General features: G+C 40.5%; 1 protein-coding gene across 9 annotated transcripts in view; it reads left to right on the top strand.

The window, feature by feature from the left end:
- COL11A1 (collagen type XI alpha 1 chain) overlaps positions 1-19,520 on the top strand; it is a 256,244-nt gene that overhangs the window by 215,063 nt on the left and 21,661 nt on the right. For all 9 annotated transcript variants that reach the window (XM_090048879.1, XM_090048883.1, XM_090048880.1 and 6 more), the window contains 3 exons: positions 15,199-15,252; positions 15,844-15,951; positions 16,041-16,094. In XM_090048879.1, the coding sequence (XP_089905005.1) occupies positions 15,199-15,252; positions 15,844-15,951; positions 16,041-16,094 (216 nt within the window). The remainder of the gene's footprint in view (positions 1-15,198; positions 15,253-15,843; positions 15,952-16,040; positions 16,095-19,520) is intronic.

The raw sequence follows: 19,520 nt of genomic DNA on the forward strand, positions 1-19,520 counted from the left end.
CCTTTTGGCAATTAAACCTATGATGAAGTTCACACTTTTTTAATGACAGTCAAAGTTTTGGAAGAAATAGTTGGGACTTTATAGTAATGACATAAGTTAGAGCAACAGCAAAGGTCTTTTAATTCATTCTGTGGCTGGCCTGCCAATGAAGAATCAGGGAGTCTTAACCATCTACCTAATGGCTGCTGCTTGTCCACATTAAGCAAACATAGACATGAGGAAATATTGATTCCCTATAACCTTTTCTTGCCAAACAAAGAGCCAGAATGTGCCTTATTTCTTTCACCCCCCAAAATTCAATTTCTGCCAGCATAAGGAATAGCATTCAGAGGTAGCTTTTTTTATTCCTGGACAATAAATGATAATCAGTACAGGTTCAGCTGAGTAACTTCTACCAGCTCCTTCCAGTAAATTCATATAGCTTCCCTGAAGTTCAAAAAATGTTTGATGCTCTCCTTTAGTTACAGAATAATAATTAGATTATAATATATTGTTCCAACTAGACCCCTGTTTGTCATTTAGCTAGTTTCAAACTGTGCACACTCTTGACCATATTTAAAATCCAAATTCAAGCATGCTATTGTGTAAACATTGCTGACAAACCAGAGCAGTCTCATCTATTCAGACTGAAATATTATGTAGCTAGTGTTGTCTGACAAGCTGTGAAGATGAGCTGTGAGTGAAAAAAAGCATTACATATGGAAATACTGAAAGGTTGATGTTAGAAGGTTAATACAAGACAAAATACTTCAGGAGATCTGCCTTTTATTGGCAGTAGGCAAAAATAATTCTCTAACTCCTATAAAGGGCTTTAAAAATTTGCTAGGTATATTAAGGTATGATGTGGGAATTGGCCTTTTTCTAAGGCAAGATGAACAAAAGGTATACCAATTAATCAGTCCATTATGATTCCTCCCATAGTACACTGAGATGTAAATATCTCCATATTGTTTTATTGAAAAAATTCTCATTTTTGGCACTTGAAATAAAATAAAATATGCAAAGTTTTGTGTTTTAAACCCATTATATCCACCTTGTAAACAGTTTTAATAGTAAGCATTTCTGCAATTTATGAAGCCCTCTCATTGTTCCCGTATCTTTCAAGTATTACAAATGCAGCTAATCAAAATGTGTAAATAATGCTACAACTACAGACCTTTGGTGGATGCATCAGCCTAGGTTTGCATTAAAGTAATTAGGCACAGTTTTTACTTAAAAAAAAAAAGATAGCATCATTAAATGTAAGCTGAAAGCTATTTAACCAAATGTGTTAAATTAGTCAATTTAATAGGCTTCATCAAACGGACATACTGAATTAGTTTTATCTATTTTGCACAATAATCTACTTGCTCCACCAAGTTACAGTTTGTTCATAGCACTGCAAATGATTATGGTATCATTAGCAATTTTATCACTAGAATCAGAGTACGGCTTGATTGGATATTAGCAATTAATATGTTTGCTAATATCGAGTCTGTTCTATACCAAATTTGTATTTGTTCTATACCAAATTACAATTCACAGCTTTATTTCCTTGAAAGGGAACTGCTTATTCCCAGCAAAGGATATATTGTATTTGATTGTGTTTAGATAAAAGCACAGTAAAAATGCAAGCACCTATCTACACACCTCCAATTTAGGGTTAATAAAAGAAAAAAAACCCTGTGTATATCTCTTGCCAAGTAATCACATTCTTGAGTTCTCTAGTAATATACTCTGGAGTAGCAGATTCTGTATTAAATGAATGCTTGAAACCTTAATGCTTGTAGAAAATATTTTGCTATATTTATGTTGCACTTAAAAAAGATAATGAAGGATTTCAGCCTTCATTATTTTGTTAATGCGATGGTACTCAAACTACCATTTGCTAAACTTAATAAGTAATACAGTAGAATTTGTTTTATCAGGAAACCTAGCAAACATCTTCTCATCTGTATCAGGTAGACATGCCATTTCAACAGCCGTGCTGCTGCATGTAGAAGTGGAGACTTGTGGAATGACCAGTGTATAACTGGAAAGCAACATTCCTTCTAATCTAATGTATTTTTCTGTCTGTAACGACAAGCTAACTAACCTCAACTTTCATACTTGTAAGTGTGGTCCCTAAACACCTCTCTTCACCTACTCTCTATATTCACTCTATCATTTATTATGATTTTCTCCCTTCCATTTTTCTTTTTTATCCTTTTATCCCTCCCTAGTCAGATGATCTGGAATTTTCTGAATCCAATTTTTCTTTTCAGTCATAATAAATTGTATTTATAACTAGTTTCTGAGTTTGGGAAGCTCTGACTTCTTATATTATCACTTCTGCATTGGTTCCCTGGGAGATGCCCCAAATAACTAGTTTTTGGTGAAACAGTTCTTTGGGCCAGTAGCATAATTTGAGAGGGATGCAATTAGCCTATTAGTAGCTAGTGTAACTTAGAGAGCATGCAAAATGCTTTCCCTATCAGGAGTCTTTGTTACGGCAGGAGCAGATCTGTGCCACCCACTCATAGAAGCCAGGCAATCTTCTGAAGTTGGCAGGCTTGAATAAGCTTAGTAAGTGGGCAGATATAAACCTGATGACGTTCAATACCAAAAAATGCAAGGTATTTTTCCACCTCAGGGGGGAAAAAAACTCCACAACACTCTTATAGGCTCGACAGTGCTACACTCGCTTGCACCACAACTGAGAGACATGGGGGCCATGACTAACCACAAGATGAACATGAGTCACCAATGTGATGTCGCAGCTGATAAAGCAAACCAAACTCTGCTTGTATCCATAGATGCTTCTCAAGTAAATCTCAGGATGTCATTCTCCCACCATACTCGGGCTTGGTGAGGGCGCAGCTGGAGTACTGCATCCAGTTCTAGGCTTCACTATTCAAGAAGGATGTCAAGAAGCTTGAGAGAGTCCAGATTCATAGATTATAGGGAAGGATCATTGTGTCTGACCCCCTGCCCCTGGCAGGAAAGAGGACCAAGGTCAGACAACCCCAGCCAGGTGATTGTCAAGCTTCCTCTTGAAGACCTCCAAGTTAGGTGACAGCACCACCTCTCTTGGAACCCCATTCCAGACTCTGGCCACCCTTATTGGAAAAAAAATTTTCCTAATGCCCAACCTAAATCTACTCTCCACTAGTTTGCACCCTTTATTCCTAGTTACTCACTGGGGCACTCTGGTAAACAGTGCATCTCCAATTCCCTGCTGTCCTCCCCTGATAAATTTATAGTTGGAGAGCCATGAGCATGATCAGAGGGCAAGAGAATAGGCCGTATGATGAAAGGCTGAGAGCCATGGGACTCTTCACCCAGGAAAAGCACAGGCTCAGAGATGACCTGGTGGCTGCTTATAAGTACGTAAGTGTTGTGCATCAGGGTCTGGGGGAACATCTGTTCAGCAGAGCGCCCTGAGGGATAACAAGGACCAATGGTCATAAACTCCTCCAAGACCATTTTAGGCTGGACATAAGGAAAAATGTCTTTACTGTCTGAGCCCCGAAGGCCTGGAATAGACTCCCTCCAGAAGTGGTGCAGGCACCTACTCTGGACTCATTCAAGAAACGTTTCAATGCTTATTTTGCTGGGATCCTTTGACCCTAGATGACTTCCTGCCCCGGGGCAGGGGGCTGGACTTGATGATTTTCAAGGTCCCTTCCAACCCTAATGTCTATGAATCAGTCTACACCAGTAGTATATGGCGGGTGGGGTTGAATGGAACAGTGCCCCTCTCCCATGGATTTGTGCAATGGGAGGTGCAGCTCCTCACCCAGTAGCATATCTGAGGGGGAGCGAAGGGTTATGGTAAAGACCAAACAGGACACCAGGGGCAGCTCCTGGGAAGCTTGTTTTGTTTGCTGGGCAAGGAGCTGCATCTCCTGTAGCAAAACTCCTTTGGGGCGGGGGGTGCCATTCAACTTGACACCTCTCCACCTTAATACACTACTAGGCAAAGGGCCTTCTATGGCAGGGCAACATGATGCTGCACCTGCCATAGCAAAGTCTCCTGGGGGATGGATGATAGCATATTGTGGTGCCCCCTACTGCTTTGCCAGGGAGGCTGCTGGAACTTGGTACACCTCTGTCTTGGGCAGAAGCTTATATAAAAAGAGGGGGTTTTAATTGCGGCATAATTATCTATATAGTATGCAAAATGTAATGAATATGTTCTGGAAGAAATTAACTATGTTCTGGTTGATTTAGGTCATTATTAATATCTCACAGGCTCTGCTTTTTGGAATTAGCTATTCATGGATGAATTCAGACATATACTTGTAAGGCAGTGATTCTCAACCAGGATGCAGTAGTACCCTGGGGCTCTTTGAGAACATTTTAGGGATGCTGAGGAGTGCCAAACAATGTGAGAGACTTACAAACACTATGAGGCTTACATACATGTTTTGCAAGATAAACCCAGAGATTTCAAATTGAAATCCAGAATTGTAGTCTGTCTTAGTTCTTCGCAACCGAAAAACTTCTCTATTAGTTTTTCTGTAGTCAAAAGAGGGGAAAAACTGAGAGCAGCCATTTTCTGCAGGGTGCCTTGAGCCTATCCAGTCTCAAGTCTATCCAGATTGAGTCTAAAATGGTTGTGAACCACTATCAGAAGGAATTTATGCTAGCAAATGGTTATAGTGCAAATGATAATAATTGTATGTGGAAATATGTAAGGGAATTTTACACAGTATTCAGAAAACTATAAATGTAGCAAGAGAAAAATCTAATTGGAATGATTTTAAAGCTAATGAATGAAGGGCCAGAGTGTCTGGTTTGCCAGAAAATTCAGCCCTTCAGTCATAAACAATGGGCACATCTACATGTGTGCATTGGTACTGTGCAGTCATTTAGTATTTAGCACTAAGTACTAAATGGCTGTGCAGTACCCATCAGTACTGTGTAGTCCCAGCAGCACATGAGTTGTTTCTGACCCTAGTGCTCAGAAAATCATTGCTACTGTGCACTAACAGCGGCATTGCGGTTAGTGCCCACCAGTGCTATGTCGCCATAGCAATGAGCTACAGCAGTGTAGTATCTCAGTAGACACACCGAGTACTTACAACAATAGATGACCAAAGCAAGACGTTTGTTCTAAAATACTATTTGATTAACTTATTGGATCAAAGTTTCTAGAAGACTCAGCTTTGGCAAAATTATGCCTGTCTTTAATATATAGAAATGCTTTCATTGACTCCAGTGAGAACTTAGAAAATGCTAAGTGCTTTTGAAGATCCCATCCAATGATGTTTAAAGGCTTTTGCACAAAATGTAGTACAATTTTTTGTATTGTCTCCTTGTTTATATAATCAAAAGGTATTTAGCTGACATGCTAACCTTTATTTCAGCTAAATTACATGTTTTCTTATAGGTTTTAATAATATATGTATAATTAAAATATGTAGAGTATTGTGTATTATGAACTTTTTTGTACTTTTAAAAAGAATTTCCCTAATTTTCAGGTTCTAAAAAGGAACAACCAAAATACGGGGGAGGGGAAATAATAAATATTTTGTCGTCTTGCTTAGGCAAGTCCAGAAACATTCCTTCATGGCTTTGAAATCCTATTGGAATAAATGTATTGGGTTATGTATAGATTGGACAACTTGTGGCATTAAGAAATAAGGCATATTACCATTTTACCTACTCAAAGGCAAGAGCAATTTCATATTCTCAAAGTAATTAATTACCTTTCTAGGCACTATGCAAAGAATTTTGTTTTCCCTACTGGACACCCAGAGAGCTGCTTATGAGCAAATCTGAATTTCCTGACTAAAGTGTAGAAGTAATACTATTACCCTCTCCCAGAATGTCAGTGCTCCGTTTTATAGAAATAGGGAGGTGGCTGTGTGTCTTCAGAAGTTGATCCAATTCAAGTATTGGGGGTTCTGTATGCATCCCAGAGAGATACTAAGGATCACTGCTATGCTTTAGTCAGCTAACTCAGAGTTGTTCTCTAGTAGAGGTACCTATACACATGCTTTGACATGTTCTAATTAGAATGCTCTAGCATTGCCACAGTATCACGTGTACAAGGCCTTGCAGGTTTAAAAATGGCTGCTGAGGCACTTTAACTAATGCTTGTCAAATAAGCGTTACTTAAAGAGTCCCTGCTCTAATTAAAATGCCTTCCCCTCCCTGAGCATGTGTATAGGCACCCTATGCATGTGCAGCGAGGGTGCTCTGACATGCTGTAATTACAATGTGTTGGAGCTGACTCAATTAATAGAATCCACTGGAGCATGGTTATTACCACACTCCAGCAATCTCCAGTGTCACATGGGGGGCTTTGAACTAAAGCTTGTTTGATTAGCTTTAGTTCAAAGTGCAGTCCCACATCCCCTGACATTTTCAGCGCAGAGATGCTGATACACATGATGCTGTGGGCACTTTTAATGAGCGCGGTTCTCAGAGCTTCACTAATTAAAGCACACCCCCCCCCCCACACACACACACATATCTCCTAGAGAATAAGTGCCCTTACTTCCTATTTTAATCATTTTTATTTCTTTTTATATGCATAAAAACATTCAGCACCAAAGACTGAGAATGGAGTCATCTCAAAACACATACCCCTGAGCACACATTCCTCTGTTACCACCATTTTTTTGAGAAATGCTCAGTGTTTTGGCTTTCCTCTACCAGTCACCTCTGACAGGATCTATAGTGATGGCAGTCAGCCTAGGGCCTCCAACATGTACATGTCATTATATAATGAGTCACTGTGTATATGTGCATTATAGTCTGTATTGAGCAGCAGGAATATAGTGGTCTACTGGCTTATCTGGAGTACTGACATCAGGAAGAACTTTGTTCAAATCTTTTCCTGATATGTGATCCTTCTTTGTTGTAGGCAAGACATTAATTGCACTATCTGAGCTCCCCCTTCTGTAACATAAGGATTAAAAACTTGCTTATCTTACTGGGTGTGAGGAAGATTATTTTAATTTATAAAGTGATTTCAAGATGTAGAAGAAGAGTTTGCTTTATAATGTTTAGTTTTACATTAAGCCAATTCTTACATCTTTATCTAGGAATCAAGAGATTACCAGTACAGCTGGATTTTGGCAATGTCAGTTTTGAGCTTGAGCTCTAGGATTTGCCTGTTTTTTTGGTTTTTTTTAGCAGAGTTGTTTTGTTTTGAGTTGGGTTGGGTTGGGTTGGGTGGGTGGGTTTTGTTTTTTTGTTTGGTTGGTGGGAGGGGTTTAGGGGGGCAGTGGGTTTATAAGAATTGTGTTTCTAGAAAATTGTACTGGTTTTCACTTTCACCATTCCACTTAAAGTAAGTGTGAGATGTGATTAGGTTCTGATTCTGATGGCTGAAGTCTTATAAAATAGAAAGTCCACACAGATGGCAAATATAGGGCTAATAAACCAAAATGAGGATGCAATCTGGACAACTAAAAAAACTAAGTATTCCCTGCTTCATTTCAGAATAATATATCTACCTTGTTCATTTCAGAATATATTCTTTAATCAGGATGTACCTTTCAGTATTATTACACAACATGCTACCATATTATTTGCTCCAAATTCTTAGATTTTATGTGACAAAGTTTAAAAGGAAGTTTAATATGTCATTCAATATTACTGATTTTCTTGTCCTTTTTAAAAAGTCAGGTTTTATATGCAAGATCCTACATGTATACAAGGGCAATAAAAATAAATACATCAGACTGAACTGGATCCCTCAATCAATTGATTTTTCTGCTTATTTTTCTCTCAGCTTTTTGGTGTGTGGGTATTTTGGGCCTTTCAGCTACAAGGCTCTTGACATTTTGGCATGCAAGTTTATGAGGTGAAATTGATTACTCACAACTAAAGCTCTGTACATCATATTAAAGGTATAAAGTTAAAGGGATAAAGTAGAAAAAGTCAAAATGAGGTTTATCCACATTTTTTCTAGCCTAGAAAATGTACAGGCTGCTTTGCATAAAATAATAGTTTTAGACTGTGCATCAGAGCAGGCTTCTGACATCTTAAAACTAGAAGCCAAGGTAACTGCTTGGTCAGTTAGTTCCCTTTATGTGTCATGTGCAATAATATGCAACACTTTGAAAAATAACATATAATTTATGCAGGATTCTTTCCCCTTTTCGTGATAGCGTCTTGCTGCCTCAGCAGGATGTCCACAGCACTTGTAAATGAAGCTGAATTCCTCTCTCCCCCTGAGTAAAAATATACAGAATGCATAATAATGTTGTGAACTCTGTTCTGATCCTAACAAATTGCTGAATAGTGGTGTTGTGTCATGGAAATAATTGATGGTGCTTTCTTTGGTAAAAAGTATATTTTCAATCAGACTACAGTAGCTATGAATAACATTATCAGAAAATTCTAAAAGGGAATATGCAGAAAAAAAAATCCAGTCTACAAAGGTGATATAACATAAAATTGGGTGAAGTTTCTTTTGTTTACTTCACAGGCTTATATAGGATTTAACTGGCATTATATCCAAATTGAAGTGTAACACAAAATCATAAACATCATCAGGATAGTTGGGGGAGAAAACATGCATTAATTTGAACTTGTTGTTGTTGAGGTGTTTTATGTCAGTTAAAATTTACCAGACACTACAACAACTCAAGTGTAGGAAGGTAAGATAAATAACAATTAGTAGTCTTTCTCTGCAGAAGCACCATCTGTGCTATTCCAGCAATCAGAGTCTGTTAGAAAGAGCTGTTCATTTAGCTGCTTTGCGCTTGATGCAACATTGGCACTGCTTGATAATTAATGCACCCCCTTTGTTTAGCAATCATGATTCATTGTATTTATAATCTAGCGATCACAGTGTTTTTAGCTCTGCTAATTGATGTTGCAGCTGCATTCCGAGATAATACAGAGAACATATTTCTTAAATATGTAATATTGCACTCAACCCCTTTCAGCTTCTCAAGCTGAAAAATGATGGTTTTAACCATTTCAGAAAGTTGGGCAAAAATGATTTTCTAGTGATAAAGTTGATTCAGAAGAGAGGAAAGGTTCCTTCCTTTAAAATGTATCTAAGTGGTTTTTTTACATATGCCTGCTAATCATTTTAGTTTGTGATTACTTTAAAGGATGACCTACTCAGACTTTGGTAGTTAAGCATACTTCAACATCAGTGTCATAGATCTGGCCTCAGAGTCCCAGGTTTTTCCTTGTGTTTGTGCTGCTTGTCTCAAAGAACATACTCAGGTTTGCTCCTGCAATGTCTCTTTGGCCCCACAAGCCTTAGTTACATTGCCATACAGCAGACTGTACATCTTCAGCAAGGGAATCTTTGCCAGCTCCAGGTGGTTTCCCCTTGGATGAGGCGAAATGTAAAGGTCACCTCCTCTGTAGAAGAGGCATGCCTGGAATTGCACTTGTTCTGAGATCACAATTTATCACAGTCTACTAGTAAGGCAACAAAAACATCAAAAGGATTTATTATGCGGAAGAAAATAAATGCAAAAAAATGTCCATACAGTCTGGAGAATGAAAAATAGAATGAAAAATAACAGATAAAATTTCTTACCTTCTTGGAATCATACAAAATTAGGGACCTCAGGAGGTCATCTAGTCTAACCCCCTGCTCAAAGCAGGACCATCCCCAACAAGATCATCCCAGCCAAAGCTTTGTCTAGCTGGGTCTTGAAAACCTCCAAGGATGGAAATTCTACAACCTCTCTAGGTAACCTGTTCCAATGTTTTATTATCCTCCTACTGGCAAAATTCTTCCAATATCCAACCTAAACTTCCCATGTTGCAACTTGAGACATTGCTCCTTGTTCTGTCATCTGCCACCACTAAGAACAGTCTAGCTCCATGCTCTTCCAACCCCACCTTCAGGTAGTTAAAGGCTGTGAGACTAAATTAGCCCAGTTCCCTCAGCCTCTACTCCTAAGCTATACACCCCAGCCCCTGAACCATTATTGTTGCCCTCCACTGAACTCTCTCCAATTTATCCACATCCTTTGTGTAGTGGGAGGCCAAAACTGAACACAGTTCTCCAGATGTGGCCTCACCAGTGCTGAATAGAGGGGAATAATCACTTCCCTTGACTTGCTGGCAACCACACATACCAATTCAGCCCAGTATGCTATTAGCCTTGTTTGCAACAAGGGCACAATGTTGCCTCATATACATCTCATTGTCCCCTGTAACCCCCAGGCCATTTTCTGCAGAGCTGCTGCCCAAATAGCCAGTTCTCAACCTGTATTGGTTGATGGGATTGTTCCATCCTAAGTGCAGGACTTTGCATTTGTACTTGTTGAAACTCATGAGATTTCTTTTGGACCAATCCTCCAATTTTCCCAGGTCACTCTGAAACCTAGCCCTACCCTCCAGTGTATCTACTATTCTCCCCACCTTGGTGTCATCTGCAAACTTGCTGAAGATGCACTCTGTGCCATCTTCCAGTTTGCTGATAAAGCCAGCCATTGAATAAAACCAGCCCCAGTACTGATCTTGGGGCCATTCGACTCAACACTGCTACCGACTAGACATCAAGTCATTGATTACTGCTGTCTGAGCCCAATGCTCCAGCCAGTTTTGTATCCACCTTACAGTCCATTCATCCAGCCACCCCATACTTCCTTAACTTCCCTGTGAGAGTGTTGTGGGAGACCATATCAAAAGCCTTGCTAAAATCAAAGTATGCCATATTCACTGGCCTCCCTGGATCCACAAAGCCAGTCATCTCATCACAGAAGGCAGTCATGTTGGTCTGACTTTCCCTTGGTGAATCCATGCTGACTGTTCCTAATCACCTTCTTCTCCAAGTGCTTAGAAATTTATTCCTTGAGGATCTGCTCCATGATTTTTCCAGGGACTCAGGTAAGGCTTACTAGTCTGTAGTTTCCTGGATCTCCCCCTTTTTACCTTTCCATGTTTGCCCTTTTCCAATCATTCAGGACTGTTCCTGATCACCATGAGTTTTCAAAGACGATGAACAGTGGCTCTGCAGTCAGATTAGACAACTCCTGTAGCACCCTCAGGTGCATCCCATCTGGTCCCATGGACTTTTATACTTCCATCTTTTCCAAATCATCCCTAACTTTTTCTTTCACCCCTGTTTGCTGCTCACCTCCTCCCAAAACTGTGCCATCTGGTGCAGTAGTCTGGGATCTGACCTTGCCTGTGAAGACCAAGGTGAAAAGGGCATTGAGTACTTTAGACTTTTTCTGCACCTTGTCACAAGGTCGCCTCCGCATTCAGTAGAGGACCCACACTTTCCCTGGTCCTCCTCTTGCTACTGACATACTTATAGAAACTCTTGTTACCCTTCACATCCCTGGCTAGCTGCAACTCCAGTTGCACTTTGGCCTTCCTGACTTTATCCCTGCATGCCCAAGCAATGCTGTTATACTCCTCCCTAGTTGTTTCACGTCTTATAGACTCCTTTTTTTGTGATTTGGTTTACTGAAGAGTTTCTTGCTAAGCCAAGCTGGTCTTCTACCATGCTTGCTAGTCTTCCTGCACAATGGGATGGTTTATTCCTGAACTCTCAGTAGGGCTTCTTTAAAGTATAGCCAGCTCTTCTGGACACCTTTCTCCCTCAGACTGACTTCCCAAGAGGATCCTGCCCCATGAGTTCCCTGAGCATGTCAAAGTCTGCTTTTCTGAAGTCCAGGGTGCTTACTCCTCTGCTCTCCATTCTTCCTTTCCTCAGGATCCTGAACTCAATCATCTTGTGGTCACTGCTGCCCAAGTGTCCATCCACTACTACATTCCCCACTAATTCTTCACTGTTTGTGAGCAGGAGGTCAAGAAGAGCACAGCTTCCAGTTGATCTCTCCAATACTTACACCAGAAAGTTGTCCCAAGACTTCCCAAAAACTTCCTGGGTTGCCTGCACACTGCTGTATTACCCTCCTAGCAGATGTCAGGGTCACTGAAGTCCCCCCATGAGAATCAGGGCTTGTAATTGGGAAACTTCCATTAGGTGCTTGAAGAAAGCCTCATCCACCACTTCCTTCTGGTCTCATGGTCTATAACAGGCCCACACTACAACATCACCCTCATTGCTCTCCCCTGTGGCCCTAACCCATAGACTTTTGGCAGGCCTATATCCAGTTTCATACTGGAGCTCTGAGCAATCATATGGCTCTTTTACATAAATGCAACTTCTCCTCCTCTTCTCCCCTGGCTGTCCTTTCTGAACAGTTTACGTACCCATCCATGACAGTTCTCCAGTCATGCCAGCTGTCCCACCAAGTCTCTGTTATTGCAATCATGACCTAGTTTCATGACTGCAAGGACTTCCAATTCTTCCTTCTTGTTTCCTAGCCTCTTATACTCATGTGCAAACACCTAAGGTAACTAGTCAATTGCCCTGATTCTTCAGGAAGTATGAGAACACCTTCTGTATTGTCCTACTTGCTCTTCCTTCAGGTCAACCACTTACCTCAGGGCTTTGGTCTCCGTCCTGTAGTGAACCTAGTTTAAAGCCCTCTTCACTGGGCTAGCAAGCCTGTCTACAAAGATGCTCTTCCCTCTCTTCATCAGGTGAATCCCATCTCTTTCCAGCAGTCCTTCTTGGAACATCATCCCATGGTCAAAGAATCCAAAATCTTGCTTGCAACACCACCTGTTCAGCCAGGTATAGATCTGCAGGATGCAGCCACTCCTGCTTGGCCTTTTCCCTTGACCAGAAAGATTAAAGGGACATGACCTGAGCCCAAGTCCCCTTCAGTCTTGCACCCAGAGCTCTGGTCACTTTTGATCTGCTCAGGACCTTCCCTGGCAGTATCACTAATGCCCAAATGGATGAGCAGCATGGGGTAGTAGTCAGAGGGCCAGATCAGTTTCAGTAATCACTTCATGACATCTTGGATCTGGGCTCCAGACAAGCAGCAGACTTCCCAAAACAACAGGTCAGATTGGCAGATGGCTCCCTCTGTCCCCTGGAGATGGAAGTCTCCAACTACCACCACCTGTTACTTCTTCTTGGTGGAGGTTGTCTCAGTCCTTCCCACCTTGGTGTGGCTTGGCCTGTCCTCTTTCACCAAGGCAACATGCTCCTCCCTCTCTGTTGCTAGGGCTGCATATCTGTTTTCCAGACAAAATGCTGCAGGTGGAGATGAAAATTTCTGCTTGCTTCCAGCTTCCACACTCTGGGGAGTCTATGTCCTCTCCCTTTTCTAGCACTGCCTCTGGCAGTTCTTCCTCCATAGTCCCAGAGGTCTCCTTCAGCACTGAATCGATGAACTCCTCATGGTGGAGGATGCTTTGGAGCCTCACCACCTCTTCCTGTATCTCTTTTGCCTGTTCCCTGAGAGATACCACCAGGAGGCACCACTCACACTGCAGGTGGTCCCCGACCTGGCCATCACAAAGGAACTTGCAAGCAATACTTGCTACAGCACCAAACCTGGACCTGTGTGGAAGCCTCAATGATGAGTGCCCCCGCCTGGACAGAACAGAAACCTCACAGGTGCAAACAGAAGCAGTGGTCGTGGTAGGGGCTCTGGCATTGCAACCGCTACACAGTTCTTCAGAGAGTTCTGTCAGAATTTCAAGAGCTCAGCCTTCCTGCTGACTCTGCCATCACTCATAGCAGGGGACCTGGTTTTACCCTAGTCATGGAAAAATCCAAAGACCAATTCCTCCTTCTCCTCTCCCCCCACCCCACTACCTTAGTGACAATGACTAAAATATGTTGAATCCAGCCCCCTTCTCCATCAGTACTGTTCCATTTGCTAAGGAAAATCCTCCAGAAACTTCCCTCCAGCCAGGGAAATCTGGAATTCCCCTAGTTACAGCCCATTTCCCTGAAATATTTTTGTTATTGTGAGGCTGATGTTTCTCTTTGCAGGCAGATCACTATTACTCCTACTACCATGTGTCTGAGGGGGGTAATTGCTCCTGCCCTTTTGAAACAATTGACCAGTGATACTTAATAGTTTATCTTTTGCCCTGTCCATTAGGCCTGCATACTACGGGTTTTTTTCTGACATGTAAATAGCTATTAACTAGAGATCTGTCTATAACCTTTTGCTTAAATTATGACACAAAATTGCATAGATACATACACATAGAATAACAAGTTCTGTGCGGCGATTAAAATGATACAAGTAAATTCAACTTATCATTAGCTTTGGAAAAAGAGAAAACATAAATCTAACTCAGGACAAATATCTCTGTATGAAATGCTCTGCATCCCATAATTGTTCCTGTTTTTTGGTGTGGATCCATGACAATTAGGCATGAAAAACAAATGTGAATACAGACTGGGCTGGTAGCAGTGGTGACATAATAGCACTCTTGTTGCTTTGAGTCAGTACTATACCATTCCCCATGATACTGTTTGGGTATATTGTGCTGTAGTATGTAAATCTGTATCCCTTATTATTCATGGTTATTATAGATTGCCTTAACAGAAGCGTAACTGCTGTTAACACATAGCTAAATTACAACTTGGTTAATTATATTCTGGTTGCAGTACATTCAGTGGGAAAAGATCCAGTCCTTCACTTTTCTGTCCAGGAACAAAAGTTGTACACTAATGGGAGAGAAGAGTAGGTCCTACATTCCACCCTAGAGATGGCTTCATTTCAGGATTGAATGAGTAATCTTTGCATATCTCTAAATAAATGTTTAAAATTAGATGTAAATCCTCAGTACCTTAATTCGAGTGAATAGAGCTTTGCATCAGTATACATCATAATATGTCATCCTGTGAAACTGGGGGGGCGCAAATTAAACCTTACTATAAATGGATTGAATTTATACTTGAACTGGGAGCTACAGCTCAGGGAGTGAAGAAGCACATATTGTGCCATTCTCCATATAACAGAACAAGATGCTGCTGCTTACATTTCAATTGAAAGCCACGATGAAATCCCTATAAAGTTTGATAGGAGCCAATCTAAGCCAATGTTCAACTTTTAATTATAGTTTTACCTTAAGTTTGGTGAATGTCTTTGTCATCAGATTGTTATGTTCTCTTTTTTAATTGTTGTACTGTAAGTGTAATCCGTTGTCTTTTAAATGGAGCTGTTCTAACTCTGGATGAATTATATAAAAATAAAGAAAACGTTTAATAAGGATTTACTGATATTTTTCATCCTATTGCTAAGAGGATCAAGATATAAATATCATTTCGATTGTTATTACCAAATGTCAATTGTATGATTTACTGATATACTAGGATTCATAAGAAAATTTCTTGTTATATTTTATATTACTTTATTATACTGGAATTATGAAGTGGTGTTTGTGCCATGCCTAACACTTTCCCTATCTTTACAGGGCCCTCCTGGAGCATCTGGAGCTGAGGGCAGGCAAGGTGAAAAAGGTGCAAAGGTAAAAAACAAAACAAATACCCCAAGATTATGTTACAAGAATGGAAATGCAAAAAGCATTTTAAAATGCTTCCTACTTTTTAAGCTATTTACTGTTTATGGAATATGTGATATTTGAAACCCTACCAAAGTCATTGTAATTAAACCATAAAGAAACAAATTAAGAGCCAAGTTTTGTATTTACCTTACAAAAATAATTTGCTTATTGTCTCACAGTAGTGGTGCCTATCTCTCTCTTTAAAGCATAACCTGAACTTGGAGGCAGTGTAGGGACATCCCCCCACCCCCCCCTTCTAGATGTATTTGATGCTGCAGTGGGTTTAGTATTAACAAAAGTAGGGCTGGCTCATCTAGGCATTAAAGTAGAGAAGGGGGAGAATGACTCTGTCCTCACCATTCAAGGGAAGCTGTTGTGATGTTCACCCAGGAGATGGGACTTTTTACTCAGAGGAATGCAGATTCAGACTGTGGCTCCAGAGGAAAGGAATAAAGAAGTATTTGGACCCTGACTTCCTGCTTTTTCACCTATGCAGACCCTGGCATATTCAACTCCACTAATGCTGCTTCTAACCAGATATGTGCTTCTTTGTAGGGTGAGCCTGGTTCAGAAGGTGCTGCTGGGAAAACAGGTCCAGTTGGTCCCCAGGGGCCTGCAGGAAAATCTGGCCCGGAGGGTCTCCGCGGTATTCCTGGCCCTGTGGTGAGTACATTGCACACTCTGTTCTTTTCCTACCATATCACTTTTACACATCTTCTTATGAAGAAAACCTAATGGTCTGCTTCTTATAGGGAGAGCAAGGGTTACCTGGAGCTCCAGGTCAAGATGGCCCACCAGGTCCCTTGGTAAGTAACTTTCCTATGCTATTTCAAAGAAGAAAAATCCTCCAAAAATATGCCATTAACATACCTTGTATATTATAAGGAAAATAATAATACAGATCATTGCTTACAAGACTAATATCCTTCTGCTTATTAGAACTAGAATACTGAGCCCCTGTTTCACCACCACTTTACTTCAGTTATAGACAGAGTAACTGCACTGAACACACAGGAGTTACATTGGCATAAAGCGGAAAAGGACCCTAATCTACCAGAAAAGGACCCTAATCTGTACCAGAATTTAAATTAGATTAAACACCATATATTAGGAAATGTTAAATATAAATACTATACAAAACATATATTGTCTCCAAATAAGCATTCCTAAAATGCAATGCTAATTGGCTCCATACTTTATATATTGTCCCAGTCTCTTTTCCATTTGCATTCTGAATTGGGATTTTACTGTACCATCTGCTTGAAAAAGGTAGCAGAAATCACTCCCATAGAAGCACCTTTGAAGCTGCAATATTTGTCTTTGCTAGTACCCAAGCAATCACGAGCAAATGGGCAGATACCAAATGAAATCATTGCCTTCTGCTTAAAGTGTTACTCGTAAAAGAAATTAGCAAAAGCCAAAAAGGCATTCTTGTAAAGTGCATTGCTGGGTGAAACCTACAGGTTTTGTTACTAACTGCAAAGTTGTCTTTAAGTTTTAAATTAACTTTTTAGCCAGAACAAGGATAATTTACTTTAGACTTGTTTATCAGTGTTATCAAATAATATTTGGCAATTATAATATTTATCTGGATCTCTTTTAAGTCAGGGAATTGGCAGTATATAAATAAAACTTGATTTAATCACCCCAATCTGAGGAAAGAAAAATAAATTCATATTTGCTGCCACTGAGTGGCATTTAACAATTATCAGTTAAGATAACGCAATGGCTTATTGAATATTACTGTCCCTCCAGATGAACAGAAAAACGAATGCTATGCTCACTAACAATATGTTGTTGTGATGGTTCTTACTCAAGTCTTGTATTGTACATAAAATTTAAAGTCTGCTTAACCAGGCAAAATCAGAACAAAGGCAACTACATTGCTGAGAAATGTCTTGGATCAATTTATCTTGCAGTAAAATTCACAAGCATTACCTAGAATTCACTACATTTGCCTGCTCTCAAGTCCTATCTGAGGAAATAGTTTCCCCAGCTACACGTTTTTGGGGTGGTCAGAGACATTTACATGGAAGGAAGGAAACAAGCGGAAAAAAATGACCCTGTACACAATGCAAAAATGGAGGTTTTCAGAATCTGGGTTATAAATATTTTTAGAAGCCAAATTCAGTGGGTTTAGTACATGTCTAGAGTGCCACATCAAGGGTAGGAGATATAAACAGAACGTGGACAGCCATGGATGGGCAAAAGGAAGAAGTAGGAATGAAGGTCTGTCATAATCCAAAAGGATACAGCCTTACATTTTGCAAGCAGTGTTGCCACACAGCCAATAAAACCCCTGTGGAAGTTTTGACGTATGGTGCAATGTATAACTACACCACTAGATCACAAGATACAGGAGCGGGTAAAGACAGATTCTTGTCCTGTAGAAATGGTGTGGGGGTTTTGGGTGAGAAGGCTGAATGTGGGCATCAGGCCATGGGAGGAATCCTTCTGTCCAGTTCCTTCATCTTGCATCCATGGAGAATAAATCACTTGTGTAGACCTGTGCAGAAGCTTTTACAGATTAACTATTCACTTGCCCTACCCAGCTTTTATGAAGATAATTCCTACTTTGTACATGCATCAGGAGCCAGGTATGAAGGTCTGGATCTCAGTTTAACCTCTCCAGATCAGGTTCTTAGTATATAAAATGAAAAAGCTGAGAAAATGTACAATACACTTGTGATAGAAGAGTCTAAGCGGGCTGAGTTATGGAATGGATTTCTTGTGGGGGAACACTTTGAAGGGCTTACTGTGGTGAGTAGGACCCTTTGCTGTAGAGAGTTTCAGAACAGGACGTCTAGCTGCCCTTTTCATGCCGAGGCAATTAACAGTTTGGGACTAGCAGGAGGCCCAGGAATCTGCCCTCTAATTCTTTCCTGAGTGATGACATTGTTTCATGTTATTACCTGAGTGTTAGTCCCGGGGTTGACTACTATAGTTTTGTTACAGTTTCCTGATAATGAGGCACACTGTGCCTGAGGAGAAGAAAAAGCTCTAAGGGAGCCATGGGGAAGAAAGTAGGATTCTTAAGGAGGACATAGGGAACAGTAGTGATAGCATAATAAAGACACTTGGTTTTGAAGAGGAGCTGTCTGCTGTACTGTCTGGGATGCCGCGACTCTGATCTCCACATTTAAGGAGGAAAATCTGTCCCAGGAACTGAGCAAATAAAGAGCGCTCTGAGGTGGGGGTGCTATGGATAAGCCAGGAAAGCCAGGGACAAAGAAAAGCTGGTCTCAAAGCTAGAGGGCTGCCACACCCGGTGCTAATTAGCATGCTCCAGCAGACTTGATTGAATCTGTTCTGACATACTGTAATTACAGTTTATTGGAGCAGCCTCCCCACACAGGTAGAGGCACCCTAAAGTTTTGGGTTCTAGAGAGATTTTCTTTTGGTGTTGGGCAGCCCAGGCTCTCAGTTTAGGACCTGGGCCTGCACCCTGCCTAGTCTCAGCTTATTGGTAAAATGGCACAAGGCAGTCCCAGCAGCTGGCAATTGTGCAATGGGTGCCTGGGGAATTTTCTGCCCCATCCCATCAGCCTGGCAGAAGTGTTTGATTGTGAGTTTCAGAAGCTTACCCCCCATTTCCTTCTAACTTCTTTGTCCATGAATTATGCATTTGCCAGGGGTTTTGCATTTAATGATAGCCTGAGATAGAAATGGAAAGGGTACACACTGAATAATATTTTGTGTATGCAGAATTATAATCCTTTTTGAATCTGTGCCAGGTTGAAGAGGTCACTTATTACTACTGTCCATATCACAACTTCTCAGATATCCTGACTGCCAGCAGGAAACTAGTAGTGATGAGATATTGACACAGTTTAGCAGCCTTGCTCCTAATGCTTTTATGTTCAGTGTGAGTTTAACAGCCTCTTGAGAAATGTATTCCTCTTCTACTCTTGCATATACCCTGCATAGCTTGGATTTTTTACCTCGTTCTATGAAAATTAAAACCAATATTATCCTTCCTCTGAATGTCAAGAAATTTATCAGTTTCTGAAGAGTTCCTCCAAAAGTATAGATAGGAATTAAAATATAAATAAATTAAGTATGGAACAAGAACAAGTCAAGGAACAAAGACAGCTTTCTTCCTTATCTAATATTTCTTCCTTAGTATCCATTCCTGTCCCAGCATTCCAGTATTTTTAAATACAGGAAATTTGTTTTGGTTATTATAGGATTGGTATCTTAATAGGTTTTGTTTAGGTCTCTGCAGGTGCATC

This window comes from Crocodylus siamensis, chromosome 5 (genome assembly GCF_052110815.1).
Source record: "Crocodylus siamensis isolate JL-2025a chromosome 5, ASM5211081v1, whole genome shotgun sequence".
Lineage (NCBI taxonomy): Eukaryota > Metazoa > Chordata > Crocodylia > Crocodylidae > Crocodylus > Crocodylus siamensis.